This window comes from Pelodiscus sinensis, chromosome 1 (assembly GCF_049634645.1).
Source record: "Pelodiscus sinensis isolate JC-2024 chromosome 1, ASM4963464v1, whole genome shotgun sequence".
Lineage (NCBI taxonomy): Eukaryota > Metazoa > Chordata > Testudines > Trionychidae > Pelodiscus > Pelodiscus sinensis.
In genome coordinates, this window is record NC_134711.1 from 123,610,982 (window position 1) to 123,629,924 (window position 18,943).

General features: G+C 44.5%; 1 protein-coding gene across 2 annotated transcripts in view; it reads right to left on the reverse strand.

Annotated features, from left to right (window-relative positions):
• KIAA0930 (KIAA0930 ortholog) overlaps nucleotides 1–18,459 on the reverse strand; it is a 139,532-nt gene extending 121,073 nt beyond the window's left edge. Inside the window, exon 1 of one of the 2 annotated variants that reach the window (XM_075899906.1) lies at nucleotides 17,848–18,459. In XM_075899906.1, coding sequence (XP_075756021.1) covers nucleotides 17,848–17,992 — 145 coding nt within the window. In that variant the 5' untranslated portion in view covers nucleotides 17,993–18,459. The remainder of the gene's footprint in view (nucleotides 1–17,847) is intronic. The other variant, XM_075899899.1, reaches the window with a different exon arrangement.
• Nucleotides 18,460–18,943: the final 484 nt, after the last annotated feature.

An 18,943-nucleotide genomic window follows, 5' to 3' on the forward strand; every position in this document is an offset into this window, starting at 1 on the left:
GAGATGTATCCCTCTGATATTCCCATGTGTCCCTCAGAGGGTATGTCTACACTGCATCCCTAGTTCAGACTAGGGATGCAAAAGGAGACGACCAAAGTAGTTAATGAAGCGGGGATTTAAATATCCCGCGCTTCATTAACACGATCTCACCGGCGCCCTAGTTCGAATCTCAGATCATTTTTTGAGGAGTAACGTTAGTTCGGACTAAGGGCTTTAGTCTGAACTAACGCATCCCGGCGCGCACTTCCTGGTTTGAATCAGCTGTGATTCGAACTAGCGCACCGGCGAGATATTGTTAATGAAGTGCAGGATATTTAAATCCCTGCTTCATTAACTACTTCGGTCGTCTCCATTTGCATCCCTAGTCCGAACTAGGGATGCAGTGTAGACGTACCCTGATAATCCCATGTGCTTTGGTGGCACAATGTCTGAGCACCCTTATTCTAATAGTAAGGGTCACACCATTCAGGCGTTCATGAATTATAATGAAATTTTCTTACAAAAACAACCCCTGAAACAGTCCTCTGGCCAATGGAAAGCTGACTATTAACAAGTCTCCTCATTTACAGAAAGATTTAGCTATAAGCTTCATTGTGATGAGCTTGCTGTTTCATAAAACTCACCTTGGTCAGAAGAGATTCACTCAGGCAACAGCCAACCATAGGTGACCCTTCTGAGACAGTAAACCCATAATCTCTAAACATATTAATTACACTGTACACCCTTCCTTGTGTAACAGAGATCTGTGAATTCTATGGAAAATAAAAATTTCCCCACTTTCTTTAAGAGGCACTTGAGTGGATCAGTCAATCAAAAAGGTAGTAAGAATCATATAGTTTGTTTTTCAGCACTGCCTATCTTTGCTGAATAAACAGAGAAGTTTTAGGAGTCAGACAAAATTCCTTACGACTACTTCAAAATATTCCCTTAGGCAGGCCAAACATCTTACAATGTGAGGATGATCCACGGTTTGTTGACATCTTAGTTTCTTTCCTGCTGAATCTCCCTGAAATTTTTACCACTGATCAAAATAACTCCAAAATAACTTCGTGACAAAAAGAACTGAAAACTCTATAAACACAATCCTTTGGCATTTGAACTCAACATTAAAATTTTCAGATAAAGGACTCAGAAATAGAAGTTAAAAGAATGCTACTTCCATATGCAATTATTCTCCACATCCATTGTATGGGGAAAGAATATCAACTGATCGTAAGAATTCAGAGGGCAGTTCAGAACAAAGAACACTTACAGGATGGGCAAGAGGATACTCTGTCCCAAAAGCAGACAATCCAGAAAAAAAGTGGGAGGGTGAGAGGCTATTATGGTGGATAATCAGCTGAACATAAGCTCCCAAAGCAATGCTGTGGCTAAAAAGGCTAATATGATCTTTGAATGCATAAGCCAGGGAATCTCAAGTACCAGAAAAGAATTATTTTTCTCTCTCTATTTGGCACAGGTGCATTTGCTGCTGGAAATGTCAGTTCATGTCCACAATTCAAAAACAATGTTTATAAACTGAACAGTTCAGAGAAAAGCTACTAGTGAGATTAAAGGATTAGAAAACATGCCTTATGCAGTGATAGCCTCAAAGAACTAACTCGGTTTAGCGTAACAAAGAGAAGGTTATGGGATAGACTTGACCATAGTCTAAGAATCTGCATGGGGAAAAAAATATTTAATAATGAGCTCTTCAGTCCACCAGAGAAAGGTGTAACTGTAACACAATCCAGTGGTTAGAAGTTGAAGCTAGGCAAACTCAGGCTGCAAATGAAGTACAGGTAATCCCCGACTTATGAACCGGTTATATTCCAAACACCTGGTTGTAACTCAATTTGTTCGTAAGTCGGAATACATGCTTTTAAATGCGACCATGCTGTTTGTAAGCGCGGATTGCGCATTCATAACTCAGGGACCAGCTGTAATGGGCTTAATGGGAGGCTGGTCATAAGTACCAACGATCGTAAATTGACGTGTTCGTAACTCGGGGACTGGCTGTACACAATTTAACAGTGAGCATAATTAGCTACTGGAACAATTTATCAACTGCTATGTTGGATTATCCATTATTGATAATTTAAAAATCAGACTGGATATTCTTCTGAAAGATCTGCTCTAGGAATTATTTTGGGCTAGTTGTATAGTCTGTGTTATACAGTATAGGTCAGACTAGATGATCACAGTGGTCCCTTCTGGCCTTGGAATCTAAGACTGCAGAAGAACTGACACCATATTTATTCTTTGGGGGTAGATGAAGAGGAGGGAGGGGGTTATCAAACTTTGGGAAAAAAAATCAGTTGAAGTTAAAAAAAAAAATCAGAGATAGGAAATAGATAGCAATAAATATGATGCACAATAACTGATTTGAATCCAGCTCAGATAAGGAGTAAGTGAAAATAAAGACACTGTCATTTTAAAACTACTTGATCAGGACATGAGCGAGTGGTCTGAGTCCAGCTCCTCATGCATGTGTCTACATTACAAAATCTACTCCCCTTGATTGCATTTCCAGTAGTGTCAGCTGTAAGGCACTCTTCTGAGAGGGCATGGAAAATAAGTCATCTTCTTGCAGAAGGGCTGACAGCCACCGCAGGCCCCAGGGACAAGTGGGAGGGGGCAGGGCCTGGGACAGAAGGGGTGGAGCCAAGTGCAATTAGCCCTGCCTCCCCCTTACCCCCCAGCTCTCAATGCCCTGTGGAGCTACACTCCAGTGGCAATTCAAGGGGGCTGGGGCTCCAGCCATCTGGCTGCTGCTGCAGTAGTGGCAGTCAGGAGCTCTTGTCCCTTTTGACTCTTCAGGCCCCGGGGCAATTGCTTCCTTTGCCCCCTCCTCACCCTCTCCCATTACCCTTGCCATCAGGCCTGCCCCCTCGCCATTAGAGAGACTCCTTCCAAATCAAGGCTGATGCAGCTAAGCAATGTAGGATTCTACTCCAACTCATGTTATGCATGTTCTTTGGATAAAATAAAAACCTGTCCCAGAGCTGATCTATCTGCCGGTGTTCATGCGCAGGTTTTATGTTAATCCTATCTAGGTTTCCAGGACGAGGCTCAGATAATGCAGAAATACTACAGAACTAGAAAAGCTGGACTGAGCTACACCTGGTCCAAGGATTATTGGAGAATCAACCAAAGGCACAAGAGGACATAAAACATGTTCAATGAATAGTCCTAGAGGGAGGAGTGTCTGAGGTTGTACATAGCATCAAAGCCAGTATAAGTCCCAATCCAGTATATAGCAAGATTACAAAATCCAATCTGATTACCCTACTTGCTGTGGGTACTGGTCAAAGATGTAGTCATATCCTCTTCAATCTCATCTCTGAATGTGGGCCACTCTAGTACATATAGAAAGCTTTCTGTGATGGTTTTGCATGGATGCTGAGAAACAAGATGACCCACCACATCTTGTGTTATGGCAGACACAATTAGCTGTAGCCAGGAAGATAGTAGGGCAAACAGCATTTCTGGGCTACCTATCAAGTGCAATACAGCTACAAGCACTAATAGCTTGTGTCCTCATTCTGTCCCTGCACTGCAGTCATGGTCCCATAATCGGAGACAATTTCTTTTTATTACTGAAGTGGAGGTTAAGCAGCAATAACATATGTCTGTCTTTTTGCAAAGTGACACATTCATCTTACAGATATTTTTTAGAAAAAAACACCCTGGAGTTGGTTTCCCCACATTTGTATAAACCCCTCAAGCAATTCAGCTTGCATTACATCTTGAAATGATTTTTGAAAGGGAGGGAGAGAGCATTGTACTTTTCAGACATTCAACTCCTGAATAACATTCCAACAGCAGCCCTGGAGAGGCTCACTTAAACTTACAAAGCCAGAATGTAAAAACTCTGATACATCAGGCCCCTTTAAAATTTCCTTCTATTAATCAGACCTTTGGTTTTAAGAATTTAAAACTGAATTTTGTTTTTCAGCCTTGATGCATTTTATAGTTCAGTCACTTTGGCAATGAAACTAGGTTAATCTCTGGCAGCCTAAAACAAAAAGGACATTAACTTGATACCTCTGTAGAGCCAAGATTACGATATCTGGGATGGTCCCATCTATCCAGGAAAGACAAACAATTCTGTGCAATCATAATTCAGCAAAGACCAAAAGCTGCTAATTGCTCTTTCCTGCAGGAATGAAGCTTGTTACATTTCATTAGAGCTGTGGTAAATAACAGGTTTTACACTTTGCTAGCAATTCTTTAAAAAAAAAAAAATCTTCTATTTGTTTCAGGTCAACCTGAAACTAAGATTTTCTGGAATTTTTGGCAAATTGAGAAGTTAGAAAAGTATGTGTTTCAGCTTGAATATTTTGTTACCTATAAAAAAAAAGTTTCTGATTTCTGCAGTTTTGGCACAAACATTTTACCCAGATCAAAAATTTTTCCCCTCTGGGCACTCATTGGGAAATGACCATGCATTCCTGCAATGGAGCATCTTAAGATATTACACTGATTCATACAAATTTTCACACCATCTCCCTTTAGTTTTGCCTTTGATATCACAATGACCCTACTTAAGAGTTTGCTGAGCTGTTCACCTGTCCTTCCCTGTCACTTATACAAGAGATGCCCAATCTATGTCTCCCCTAAGCATTTCCCAAGACCTTCAGCCTTCTTCTCCACAATATATTAACACCCAATTAGTGTTTTGTCACGTTCATATCATTTAGTTCACACAAGTGTGTAAACAGACAATACTGTATTTAAAAGCAACTTATCTAAATACACATCATACAAAACTGAACTTTAATTATAAATATATAGTTTAATTTAAATCTTATTGAAATATGTAGAATCTATTTACGCCACCCAAAGTTGTGCTTGGGTTTATGTGGCCTTCCTGTATCAAAAAAACCTGGACACTACTGACTTATGCAATAACTGGATATAGTTATAAATAACTTAGGTTTATTACACCCTAATTTCAATATAACCTATGTGCAAAATTTCAATTATTTTTACCTTTATGAAAAATTTCACCTCTACATTTATCCCTTTGAAGCTAAAGCTAGACAAGTGAGAGTAATTAACCGTGGTAAAAATTTACTGAGGGTGATGGTAGATGCTCCATTACAGGCAATTTTTACATTCAGATTTGATGTTTTGATAAAAGAGATGCTCTAGTTCAAACAGGAATTACTTCTGTGCAGTTCTGCGGCCTGTGTTATACAGTAGGGCAGACCAGATGATCACAATGGTCCATTCTGACCTTAGAATCATTCAGAACAATGGAAAGGTCATACACATGCCAAATCTCTTTAAGTACTCAATTTCCAATTATGTTAATTGCTTTCTGAGTTAACAGACTGCCATGTACATTCTGAGAATTCATTCTGTCCTCAGAGCACATGCACTAAGTTTGGTGAAGATAAATTTATGGAAGGGAATGGAATAATGAGATCACCCACAATGGCACGTGCACCATCTGTGACTGCTAGTATAAGTTGGACCTGCTTGGTTTGGTGTCTTTGGGACCTGACTGATCCCAAACAAGGGAATTTGCCAGATCAGGGTCGGTCCCCTGCCACTGACCTCCTACCCATTGCCTCTCCCTGCTGCCAGCTCCTGCTGGCCCGGGCCCCGGCATTGCTACCACCAGATTTTAGCTGCTGCCACCAGAACCAGCCTCTTGCCCTGGTCCCCTGCCACCAGCCCCCATGGGGTTTCTGGCTGTTCCATGAGGCTCCCAACTGCATCAGCCCCCCCAATTCCCAACTGGGCTCCCAGCCATGCCACCAGACCTCTCCACCCCTGGACTCTCTGCTCCAGGAACATCTATAGCAGTGTTTCTTAAACTTTTTAAGACCAAGGAACACGAAACAATTTTTTTTTTAAATGAGGAACACCAAGGATTTTTTTTGTTGAGGAAAAAAGGGGGGGGAAGGCGGAAGGGAGTTATTGAGCAAAAATAAAGGTTGCCTGCCCCTTTAAAGACAGCCGTTTTGAACTCTGTTGTTCTCCGCAGCCCATCTCCAACTGCCTTGCGGCACACCGGTGTATCCCGGAACACGGTTTAAGGAACACTGATCTATAGTATTGGTGTAACACGGATGTTGCTGGACCAGAGAGTCCTGGTTTAGGAAGGTGCAACCTGTAGCAATTATCTCCAGTTGGAGACTAGATGAAGAGCACTCTGAGCTACTAGTCAGATGTCTGGATGTGGGTCTTGCTCATATACTGTTTGTCATATTTGGAGTTGGAAAGGAATTTTCCCCTAGGTTAGATTAGCAAAGACCTGGGGATTTGTTTGCCTTCCTCTGCAGCATGAGACAGTCACCTGCTAGTCTGCATTAAATTAAGATTTGAGACTCCAGTATTTATTCAACAGAACACAAGTTCCAGAGAACTTCAGTAACCTCTGGCTGAGTATGGATCTACCATGAGTAAGTAAAGGGCTGTCTGAGATGTACAAGAGGTCTGATTACATAATCAAGATAGTTCCTTCTGGTCTTAAAGTCTGAGTCTGCAGTGGGACCAACAGTCACTGCAGGCTCTGGGGCAATGTGGAGGGGGCAGCTTTGTGCCCCCAAAAGGGGTGGGCCTCAGGCAAAATGGGAGGGGCTGAGGGCAGTCAGCCATTAGCACCGCCCAGGCCACAGTACGTCCCTCCCGCCAGCCCTCAGCGCCACATGGAGTGGTTCTCCAGTAGCAATTCATAAGGACCCGGGGCTCTGGACTCTCCCGCTACAGGAGCGGTGGTGGCTGGGTGATCCTAGCCCCTTTGAATCTCCAAGCCCTGGGGCAAATGCTCCATTTGCCCACACCCCCTATAGGTGGGCCTTTGAGCCTCTACTAGGGATGTAAGAGTGTAGCCATTTAAAGAGGTAGCCAGTCAGAATGAGCATTACACACGGTTATCCAAACGATTACACACGGCTCCCGGTCTGGCTCCCAGGGAGCCAGCTGCCGCCTCACACTGCTGCCTCTGTATCATTCGTATCATATGAAACAGAGGCAGCAGTGTGGGGCAGCAGGCAGGAGCCAGTGCTAGCAGCCAGGTGTAACCATGGAACTGCTAAAAATTTTCAGCAGTTACACAGTTAGCCAGTTACCCACATTTTAACACCCCTAGTCTCTACTGGATTTATAATTCATAACAAAGAGACTGAATCTCTGCTTTAACAAAATGAAACTCATCCTTAACTGCAGAGTTCTGGCCAGTGTCTCCATATTACACCTATGAGATTTATACTGATAAAGAATCCATCACCATAACATCTAGATACCAAATACAGCTGAAAGACTGCCACAGAAGAGCATACATAAGAGGCAGTGGGCGAGATTTAAAAAAAAATGCCTTAAAGTTAAACTCCTAGATTTGTATTTCAGTTCCTACATAAGACGCTCAAATGAGTGCCCAACCGCTTCCATGGAAGGCGAGTATGATCAGCTGGATGCTCAGCATTTTTGAAAACCAGGTCATTTATTTAGTCCCTCACTATAAATGTGGGACTCTAATTTTAGGAATCCATTTTTTAAGTCATGGCCCCTGTTCTTTACCATCCCATTGGCTTGGTGCTTTTACTTGCAATTTGTATATACACATGTATGTATTCATTCACTACTTCTGGGCCAAGAGATCGGTCATCTTTTTTAGGACAGTAAAATGACAGGCTCAACTACATGCTTATCAGCTGTAAAAAAATAATTTTCTGTGCATTTATGTTTGATATCTCTCTCACTGAGTTGTAATAGTGCAGGACAGCATCCTAAAAACTCCATAAATCTCTATTATTATTTTGGGCACTTTAAAAATATTAACAAAAAAAAAAAGAGAGAGAGAGAAAAGAAGAGGAACCACAAAACCCAACTGCTCAAGAGATATGTAAACAAACAACAACATTTTATTATTAAGTCTTAGACCATGTCAGTCAAGTTCTAACATGAGGCTAATTTTATGGTTGAGTTATAAATCCCTGAAAACACTGGTTTGTAATGGAAAACATGACAAGCCCATAACGACAACAGTATGAATGGGGCTCTTACCATAAAAAAACTAAATGGAATTTTAAATGAACTGCCATGTAAAGGTTATTTACCCCTAAGGAACTCAGTCCTGGAGATGTAGCCTCAATTACTGTTCTCCGTAACACAGCAGCCAGTGTAACAAATAGATATAACCACTTCCCCGAGAACCCAGAAGGTTTTTATAGCGCTCTTACAGGAAGTGTGTTACAAGATGAAGTAAACGCACAGGTCGTGTAATGTTATGCTCAACGGGGACTCCCATTAAAGGCTTGGTCCTGCACTGGCAATAGTGGGAGCAGAATTAGGCTCTGGCTCTGCACAGTGTCTAAAAGTCACTCTTATCTCCACCTTTAAATGCCAAAATACCAAGTCTCATCTACGCTGAAAAAAAAATAAATCCTGACATTTGAGAATGCTATTGGGAGATCATGAGCGAAACTTCATTAGAAATGGCATTTTCACAATAAGTTAGCAAAAGCTGGCATACTGGTTAATATTTATGCCCTCAGCTCCTCCTCTGTCTCCTTTGTTCCCTTCAGTTTGACCATGTTTTCTTCCAACTGTTTCCTCTTTCACCTATTCTAAACTTCCTTCCCTCTTTCCAGGCACCCATATATCTCAACAGCCTCTCTCAATGCAAGGGTGGGCAAAATGACCTCTGTGGGCCGGAAACAGCCTGCCAAGATAGTTGACCCAGCTCATGGAGGCCCTGAAGCTCTCCCAACCCCTAGGCCAATCAAGACCGGAGGATGGAGAGAGTGTGTGAAGTTTCTTCTCGTCCTGCCCCCGCCCTGCAAGGAGCGTGCGGTGCTTAGAAGCTCCACACCTCTTGCAGGGTGGGAGGAGACTTCACACTCTCCTCTCCCCTCCCCCCCCCCCCGCCCAGGCCACTCAGGGTTTGGGGGTGGGGGAGCACACAAAGTCTCCTCCTGCTCTGCAAGGGGCTTAGCACTTAATGTCAACCACCAGCTTCTGCTCAGCTGGCGGTTGACTCCAAGCACGGCGCTCCCTTTCAGGGTGGGGGCAGAGAGCGAGAGACTTCACCAGATCCCCCTCCCCAGGCCCCGACTGACCTGGGAGCAGCAGGGGGAAACACACGAAGTCTCCTCCCACCACCAGGTGCATGGGTATCTGTAGCCAGACACAAAACCCCATCTTGTTTTTCCACGAGCCCCATCTTGTTTCCCCCCCCCCCCAGAGAGCAAGAGAAAGGCAGTCAGCCTTTGATGCCCTGGGAACACAGGTTTGCTGCCTGTCCCTGACTCTACCATAAACAGAAACCGGACAGTAAATGGGCTAGCTGACGACCCGGGGCCTCCCGTCGCCCTGATGGCTAGTACCAGTAATTGACACGCCTGCACTGTCCCAGGAGAGGAATCTTCGCCCATCACATACCAGAGGTGCCCATTGTCTGCATTTTCCCAGGTGTAAATTATGCTTTGCACCCTTCGTGGGAAACTTGGCGTTCAAAGCCATTTTTCCTAATTGGCCACTTGAGACCAGGAAGAAGCCCATGTGACCCAAGGGGTATAAAGAGGGTTGAGTTGCCCACCCAATTTGAGCTCCAATCATCTATACCTGCTGGCAGGTATTGATTGTCTCCCGAGGTCTGTGGGACGCCCAACCTCGCCCTACTTCTTCCCGAGGGATTGAGAGAAAGACGCTGGCCACGCCAAGTCTGGAACACAGGGGTGAGAATATATACCTGCTAGTTGTCTATTTTGCATGCATTTAATAAGAGCTCAGAGAACCAAAAGGGTTTCATGGTACCTGTAAGTAACTTATTAGTGTAATTTCTGTCCTGTCCTTTGTAGTGTCTGTGTTATCTGTAACACAGTAGTAGCATTTAACAGCTAAGTTTACCCTGTAACAATAGATAGTAACTGTTTAAGCTTTAACCTGACTCCTTCAGTTGCTGTAACAGAACCAAGCACAATTTAAAAGAACTTCAGCCGGTCATAAGGGACTCACTGCCCTGACAGTCGGCTGACAGTATCTAAAGGACTCTGCGCACTTCCCCACCTCCAGGCCAATCAGGGTCTGTGAGTGGGGAAGCACGGAAGTGTCCTGGCCCTGCCCCTTCTGCCTAAGGCCCCCCCTTCCGCTTCAAAAGTTTATGAAGTGGCCCCTGGTCAAAAATTATTGCCCACCCCTGCCTTAATACATGCCAAGTTCCACCTTCCAGAAATAGATCAGATATCTACTTATTCAAATCCTGATTCAGAAAAATGCCTTAGCACCTGTCTGACTTTTGAGCACGTGTCATCCCACTAACTTCATGCATTACTGACAGCCAACTCAAAGAAGTTCAGATACTTATCTGAAGCCTCCAAGAACACCCCCACACCTCCTCCAACTTTGTCACTATAATGCCCCCTCCTGTGAGTCAGAAGAGTGGGGGAAAACTTCTGATCCACCCTCAGTCAGTAGGACACACAGAAAACAGAAGGATTCTCTAGGCCAGTGTTTCTTAAACTATGTTCCACAGAACACTGGTGTTCCATGAACACTCACAAGTGTGCCACAACCTCTTCTCTGTTTTTGTCTGACAACTTTTTTTTTTTTTTGGAAGAACTTTTTCATAGGTATTCCGCATAAAAAAAAGTTATTGTTTGGTGCTCCGTGGTCTCAAAAGTTTAAGAAACGCTGCTCTAGCCACTGACAACAGCAGGCCCACTGCATGATACAGCAGCCCCTCTTGTAGGTCCCGCTACAGCTACCTTTAAGGTCTCCAGTGCTCTGGGTCTGCAAAGAGGTATTTTAGATCTTTTACTTGCTGATGTTATTTCATGACTATCCAAGCACACAATCAACAAAGACAGTGAATAGTATTTTTGGCTACTTGGACCTTTCCCATCTTTGATTGTCTGTTTAATACATTGGTCTGTTATTGGCCAGCCATGGATTATTTCTCAATTGCCTTATTCAGATGTCTACTTCTTGTTTCCTAGCATAAGTAACAATACTATTTTATAAAGTAACACTTTCAACCCAGGACCTCAAAGTAGCACCTTCTTTAGCATACTGTAAAGTAAGTATTGTTAGAGGCACAGCAATGCACAGAAAAATTAATCATGTTTCCCCTATGGCATTTTGTGTGACATTGGTTAACAGAAATTGAACCCTGCCAGTCCAGTGCTTTAATCTAAAACTCCTTGGACACTTATTTGAAGCCCAATGAATTTTTCAAGGAGGATAAACATAGCAAGAGATAAGGAATTGTAGCAGAAAGACAGGAGACAGACAACATGAACCTTGGAACTATTCAGCTCTGAGCTACTGTTGACTAAATTCCATGGAAAAAAAAAAGAAAAGGAAACCAAGATGTGTCTTCCCTGTCCGTCCCCCCCCCCCAAATCCTCAGAACAGTTAATCGAAGCAGCTTAGGCACAATATTTCCACGATCCATGCTTTATCAGCGAAGTAAAACATAGAACACGGTTTTTATTTCCCCAAAAGAATTTTTTTAAAAAAACACAGACACTAGTGGATTCCATTTCATAGCAAGCCTAGTGGTAGTTCAATATAGTTGGTGATTGGATAGTGCCATAACAGGCAGTTGAGACCTATTGTAATTAGACGGACAATACGTCATCTTCTCTACTACAGTGTGATTATAAATCATGGAGGTATTCATTCTTCCTGGGATTGCATTCTATATTTTTCGCCACACTTTCAAGAGTAACACACAACAAAGAGGCTGATTCACCTCAATATGGGGAAGATACTTTTTTTTTTAAGGGATGTCTAGTTGGAATTGATAGTGAAAGAATTTAGGAAGAAGTAATTTGCACCATAAAAGCTTTGCAACTGAATCCAACCCAAAACTGAAAAAAAAGTGTAGTTCCATTGAAAACACCATTTGACAGCTCAAGCGAGCAAGAAAGAACAGTCCTGTGGTCTGTTATATGTCTCATTGTAGTCAATGGGAGTTAATAGCACTCAGCAGTTTGCAAGATCAAGCCTCCAGAGAGAAGTCCCCTGAAATCAGTTAATCAGATTTGCAGATAGGGTATACTGAGATGCGATAAATCTCTGTCATTCCACTGAAGTCATTTGGATGCAACTGAAGATCTAGCTCATGATGACTACAGACACAAGTACAATGAACAGAATTTGGCTTTTATTATGGAAGAAGCATTAAAATTGTGTTCTTGAGCTTCATAATTATGGAATTGCACTTGCAATAGTATAAATTCCTGAATTTCGAGGTTTCAGAAGAGTTCATGAACTGATTATTAACTAGTTCTTATGCTTTTTTTTTTTTTTTAAGTGACACATACCATACCCGGGGGGGGGGGGGGAGGGGGGATCTCAAATTTTCATTGCACCAGGCAGGGCTGGCCTTACCATGAGGCGAACTGAGGTGGCCGCCTTAGGTGCCAGACAGTGGGGGGGGGGGGGGGGGTGACAGCGCCTCTAGGACACAAAGTATAGAAACTTGTGTCTACTGCTGTGTATTCTCTCTGCTCTAGATGTACAGAGATGGAGGAGTGCCATGAGAGGAGTAGAACAGGAAGAAGGCAGAATTTAGACCTTTCAAAGTTTTGGCCCAAGCGAGGGGGCATCACTTGAGCTCCCCACCTCTGGTGCCTTAATGTTGTGGGCTGGCCCTGCTACCAGGTCCCCCTTCTGATGACCATCCAACCCCTAGAGACTGAAGCCTGAGTCCTTCTAAGCTTCGCTGAACCAGGCAGGAGACCAAAGTCCAAGGGCTTCAGCCTTGGGCAGGGACCATGTAACCTGAGCTCCACCAGCCAAGATGGAAGCCCTGGGACTTGTGCTTCGGACCTGGGCCAAGCAAGTGTAAGTTAGCTCCGGTGACCCCACTAAAATGAAGCCATTCCAACCCACAGCCTGAGAACCGCTGCCATACATAAAGCAACTAGTTATGGTGCTTGAAATTAAGGATGTCCTGTTCAAGGAAGCTCTGCAATATAAAAGAAACTCACTACAATGTGGTATGTGGAGCATCCATTCTCAGCCTCCTGCTGCTGCACTCTGGTGTGACTCCCTATGCTTTGAGAAGCAATATATATGGAAGATTATATAGTAGGGATGTGAAATCCCATGCAATTGGTTAATTGTGATGTGGGATCGAGTGCATGTACCTCCAGCCCGGCCAGAGCAGTTCCTGCCTGGGACACACTTGGGCTTGCTGTGGACAGAGGCTGCTCCAGCTATCTGCGGAACTGTTCCAGCCCCCAGTGGTTAACTGGAACCAGTAAGCATAGCATCATCCATTAAGGGTGATACTTACTGGTTAACCAGTAAGTACCTTTCACATGCCTATTATATAGTGCTATGGAAATAGAGGTCCAATATCATGGCTATTTAAACACAAACATGCAATGTGGCAGGGCCATTCTGTAGTCCATTGCAGTCTTCCCACCACTTGTCTGAATGTAATGTTGTAGCCTGGAGCGAAGTGCAAAAATGCAGTGCCTTAGAAACAGATATAATATGATCTGTCAACATATAACTTTTTAATCACTCAAATCTAGACACAACAGGAATATCTCCACTGACAAGGTCACATGATTAAGCTGTACCTTTCCTATTAACATTATTTATACTAACCAGCTCTTGCATGCTAACTTGCAGGATTGTGCCCATACTCATGTGAAGAGCTAGGCAGGACATGCCATGAACATTTTGAGAGTCTGAAAATTCTCCCGCCCCCCCCAATCCCAAATTGGGATGAAAAGTTAAAATCTTGCAAATTTTCACAGTCTGAAAACATTTTGTTTGTCTCTGCTGAAAAGTTTAATTTTTATTTGTACTATGAATTAGCTTGAATTATTACATGAAATGCCATTTCAAGCCAGGAAATTTGAATTTGTTTAGAAAACTTTGAGTTCCACTAGTTCCAAAGCTCTTTCCTGCCCTTACATCTCCACCCCAAAGTTTTTTCAAAATCAAAAAAATTGTCAGAACTGACTGCTACTGAAGATACACCTCCATTTCAAATTACAGGCAGTCCCCGGGTTACGTACAAGATAGGGACTATAGATTTGTTCTTAAGTTGAATTTGTATGTAAGTCGGAACTGGTACATATTGTAGGGGAAACTCTAGCCAAACATTTCTCCAGAGCTCAGTTTTATTCTCCCACACCTCACTTCCCTCAGTCCGTTATTCTCAAGCTGAGGTGTCTGCTGAGAAAAGCCGCTCCACGTCTCCCTGGTCTGCTGGGGGGGGCCTGCTAGCTTTGCGTCTCCCTGGTCTGCTTGGGAGAAGCAGGTAGTGCGGGGTTGCCTCACCCCGTTTGTAAGTAGGGATCCGATGTAAGTCGGATCCATGTAACCCGGGGACTGCCTGTACTGGCATTTTCTGATTATAAAACATTTAGCTGAAAAATGTCCAACAAGTTCTATTCATATGAGTGGATCAAACTTACACAATGGGACTTCTTTCAAGACAGTGTTGTGGAACTGTGGTATTGAGTAAGGATGTTAAGAAGCAGGTAACTGACTAATCGTGTAGTTGATACAGTTTGTATTGACTACACGATTAGTAAATAAGGGAAGACAGGGCCCAGGAGCTACCCCCACTGTGACTTTGCACTTTAAATGTAGTAGGAGCCAAGTGCACAGTACACTTAAACTGCAGAGCCACAGTGGGGGTAGGTCCCACTCCCAGGTTGCACTGAGTCGTGAACCGCTGCACATCTGCCTTTTAAATGTAGTAAGTAGCTGCACCTCTGCCTCTCCACCTCCTGTGGAGACGATGCTGAGGGGCAACCAGTTTTTATGCTGGCTCCCCTCAGCACTGACTCTTGCTTCTAGGGATGTTAAATTTAGATTAATGGGCTAATCTAATAGTTGATGCAATTTGCATCAACTACTCCATTAGTCCATAAGGGCGCCTCCGCCTTCAAAGGCGAAAGCATTGCGGGGAGTACCGGGCCAGCAGAGGACTCAAGCAGTCCCCCCACTGACCCTGTGCTCTGTGTGGCGTTTCAAAGCAGCAGTGTTGCGTGGAGCCCTGAGTCCCCTGCTGACCCCAGGCTCCATGTGGTGCTGTTGCTTTGCAACACCACAGGGAGCCTGGTGTCAGGCTCCGCACGGAGCCCCAGGTAGGCGAGGGAGTCCCCAGCTGACCTTGGGCTCCATGAGGCGCTGCCACTTTGAAACACCACATGCAGCCCAGGGCTAGCTGGGGACATGGGCTGCATGCAAAGTTTCAAAGCAGCAGACCCCAGGCTTCATGTGGCACTGCTGCTTTGAAGTCCCCCCGCCTTTTCCTCCCCTCGCTGCCTCTTTCTGATAGAGGCAGCAAGCGGGGGAGCGGGGAGAGGGGGAAGCGAGTAGTGTGTCCACTATCTGATAAGCATTTGCTTATTGGAGAGTCAACTAGTCGTTCACATCCCTATCTGCTTCCCCCCCCCCACTTTGCTCCCTTTGATACAGGGGGAGCCTAGGCTTATCAGGTAGTCGACTACTCAACTAGTTGCTTAAATTCCTAGCATTGAGGTTCATACTGTTGTAGAGAAAGTGTTCCAGTCTCCTGACCAGCCCTCACCAACTAAACAAGAAAAAAAATCAGTTTGTCTACAACTTACAAAGAAATACAAGATTTTTATTACTGAAGTTCCCATTTTCAACTTAACCATCAGATTCAAAGTTCATTAGTAGGATCTCTATCTTCATACTAACAACAAATGAACAGGACAAATAAATGCAGCAAAATACCAAATACTGATCTGAAATAGTCCATTATTTCTGTAGCACCTGAAGGTTACAATCAGGAATTGGGGCCCCATTATGTTACATGCTTTACCAACGTGTAGTAATTATTCTATTTATTTATGTATGAAGCGCATACAATAACGAAAGGGTTCTGCTCCATGGAGATCATAATATAAGGGCAGATGTATGAACAAGTAATACAAAGGTCAGGGAAGAGGAACACAAAAGGGATTTTCTATGCAAACTGATGAGATGCCTTATATGTAGTGTAACAGAAGTAAGTTTTTAAGAAAGACATCACAATGGAGAAAGTTGTGGGGCCTTGTATATGTGCTGGGGGTGGTCAAGCCACACATTGAGGCCACCTGAAAATAAAAGCACAGCTGTGGGTGTTTTAGAGACTTACAATCTGGAGAGCATTGATCCTGCAGCGAGCTGTGAACTGGTACATGGGTCCAACCATATGGAGCTCATAAAATCAGGGCTAGGGTACAAATACCATTTTAAGCTAAGTTTAAAAAAATAAGGTTGAAATAGTTGTCTCAAGAACATCTGTTGAATATGAGCTCTTTTTTTCTTGTCACCATATGAGACCATACAGTTTTATGAGCAATAACCTCTATCCATTAACCTAAGCAGATTCAAATGGCTTCATAATATGAGAGACTTAGGTTAAGGAAGAATTTCACTGCAATCAGGTTTGGAGGGTACTCAGATTTCAAACCTTTGTGTGTTGTGAAATAAGTCTGTTTCCCAGGAACTGGATTAAGCAATATTTATTTTCTCTCAAGTAACATTAGCACTTTTCAATATTTACTATTTTTAAGTAGCTAAAATAGGAAAAAATCTTTTGATTAAAAAAAAAAAAGACATTGTGCTCTTACTAGACCTTAACAAGCGGTATGAAGTCACTTACTCCAAAAAGGGAGGTGTCTGATTCATAAGGGGGAAAAAAGCTACAGGAACGTGATCAATTGTTTGACAGCCATGTGATCTCAAGAACTGGGGGAGGGGCAGGGGGAGGAAAAGGAAGAGTATATATTTGGTATTTGTTCCATGATGTACAAAAATATCTAATTTTTTTAAAAATTAGTTTATCCACATTGTGCCTTCTAACCAGTTTTCGCCAAGGGCATTCCAGACAATAGAGTGAATTGCTGATCTCTTCAGTTCTTAGCCCACTTAAGACTAAAATCAAGACTATTTATGGAACAATAAGAGATCCTTAGCGCACACAACAGGTTTCCAGCAGCAATTATGGCTTGCTATATGACAAACCAACAGACTTTGATTTAGTCCACAGGCTATTTTATGAAAAAAAGGCCACCGCAGTCTGGAAAGCAATGGCACACAGCTAGCTTTGTTCCTTCTGCTTTAAGCTTCCGTTCTTGCACGAGATAAGAAGTAAAGGCGTTTGTGGGACTCTTGCAGATTGCAGTGGATTGTCTCTACAGGATGTGATTATCTCATCCCTTCATACATATGCACAAGTTGATACGAGCCATTTCCTTGGATAATAGGGACTTTTTGTTTCCATTAACCCCACTTGGAGATGGGGGAAAAGGAGGACTGGAGGCTGGGGTGCTCACAGACCGATTAGGTGTGTGGAATACTAAGAATATGGAAATCACACACTACACAACGCGTAGTGCCATTCAAACCTGTTTCCTTCTCGCATCACAAGGAACTACTCAATATCGGGCTATAGCAGTAAAGCCACTAGACACACACACCCCTCAGCCTCTTTGCACCCGTAGCAAATGCTCCACTGACCCACAATGGCACCGGGCTAAGCTGGAGCGACCAACCTCCCGCCGAGAGGCAAGCTCGGTCTTTTCTAGCCCGCCCTGGCTGTCAGCAGGAGTCCTGGCTGCATGGTTAGGGGAGGGCTTCGCACGCCACACGGGGGAAACCCAGGCCGGCCAAACCCTCGCCTTCCCCGCGCCTCGCCTGGCCGCCCTCCCCGCAACCAGAGCTCACTGGGCGGCCGGCAGGCGGGCTGCAGCCGCAGGCTCCAGGGTAACTTTGCTCCCTCCCCCGCAGCACCCACCCAGCTTGCCCGGCTCGCTCTGCAGGGGCAGGGAGGAGGCAGCCCCGCTTTGAGCGTGCCTGGGAGAAAGGGGGGGGGGGGGCTGCAGCAGCCGCTGTCTCCCCCGCCGCCGCCGCCCCCGGACTCACCCAGCCCGCTGCTCTCCTGGCGGATGTTGATGCGGTTCCTTTCCTCCACTATCGCCCGCAGCATCTGCTGGAGCGATCGGTCCAGCTCTCCGTTCGCCTTCTCTTCTCTCTGCCCAGCCCGGCCGAAACTCTTGAGAGATGCCATGCTAGAGCCGCCGCCGCCAATGATTTCATCTCAGTCTGCCTCGGAGCTCAGACTGCAGGACTGGCCCCTCCCCGCCCCACCGCACCGCACAGGCACCACGGGCTCCGAGGCAGGGAAAGGAGACTGCAAGAGACTCGCGGGGAGGAAGAGGCCGGGTGCTTTTTGCTTTACGAGACGAGGATATTTCAATAAGGAAGAAGAATCAGGATCCTGCCTCTGGCCGTGCTGCGGGTGGGAGGGAGCTAGTCCCTCTGCAATGCCAAAGCGCCTGGAAAAGTTTCCGAGTCAGTATCATGCACCCGCTGGAAATCTCGGGTTTAACCCCGCTGCTTTCTGCAACCCAGCTGCAGATCGCTTGCAATTTGCTCCCAATGTATCTAGGAGGCACTTCCGCCTCCCATAGCCGAGGAGCTGGGGCTGCTTGCTTATGACACTTCCTGCAACAAGCAGCCAGCAGAGGCGATTTAAAGAGACACCAGGCAATTCCCCGCCAATGACCGCAGAAAGCTGGTGTGTGACAAGGAGAAAGGGGCGGAGAGGGCTGTAGGGTGGAGTTTGTCTGAAGTCATCATGACAAGCTGTTTCCTCCCCCAACTCTCTCTCTGCTTGTGCAATTAACCATATGCATGGTGTACCAGTTATAGAAATAAAGGTGCTCTCTGGCACAGATACACCCCTTTGTCTGGTGGCTTCTAATCCATTCTCCTCTGGACTTGTTTTAACATTTTTAAGGCCCAGAGCCACTTCCAACAGTTATTTTAAAGCAAAATGCCATGTTTTTCTCTGCTTCTCCATCATACCTATTCAATTAGGCCCTGTCTATACTTGGAAAAATCCATGACAAAGGCCCAAATAAGCTGTGTTCAACTGGACTGGTCCACTCAAGGTTTTGAAATGGCATTGATCTTAGGGTCCATCTATACAGTTGAATTTTCCACCATGGGTATAAGA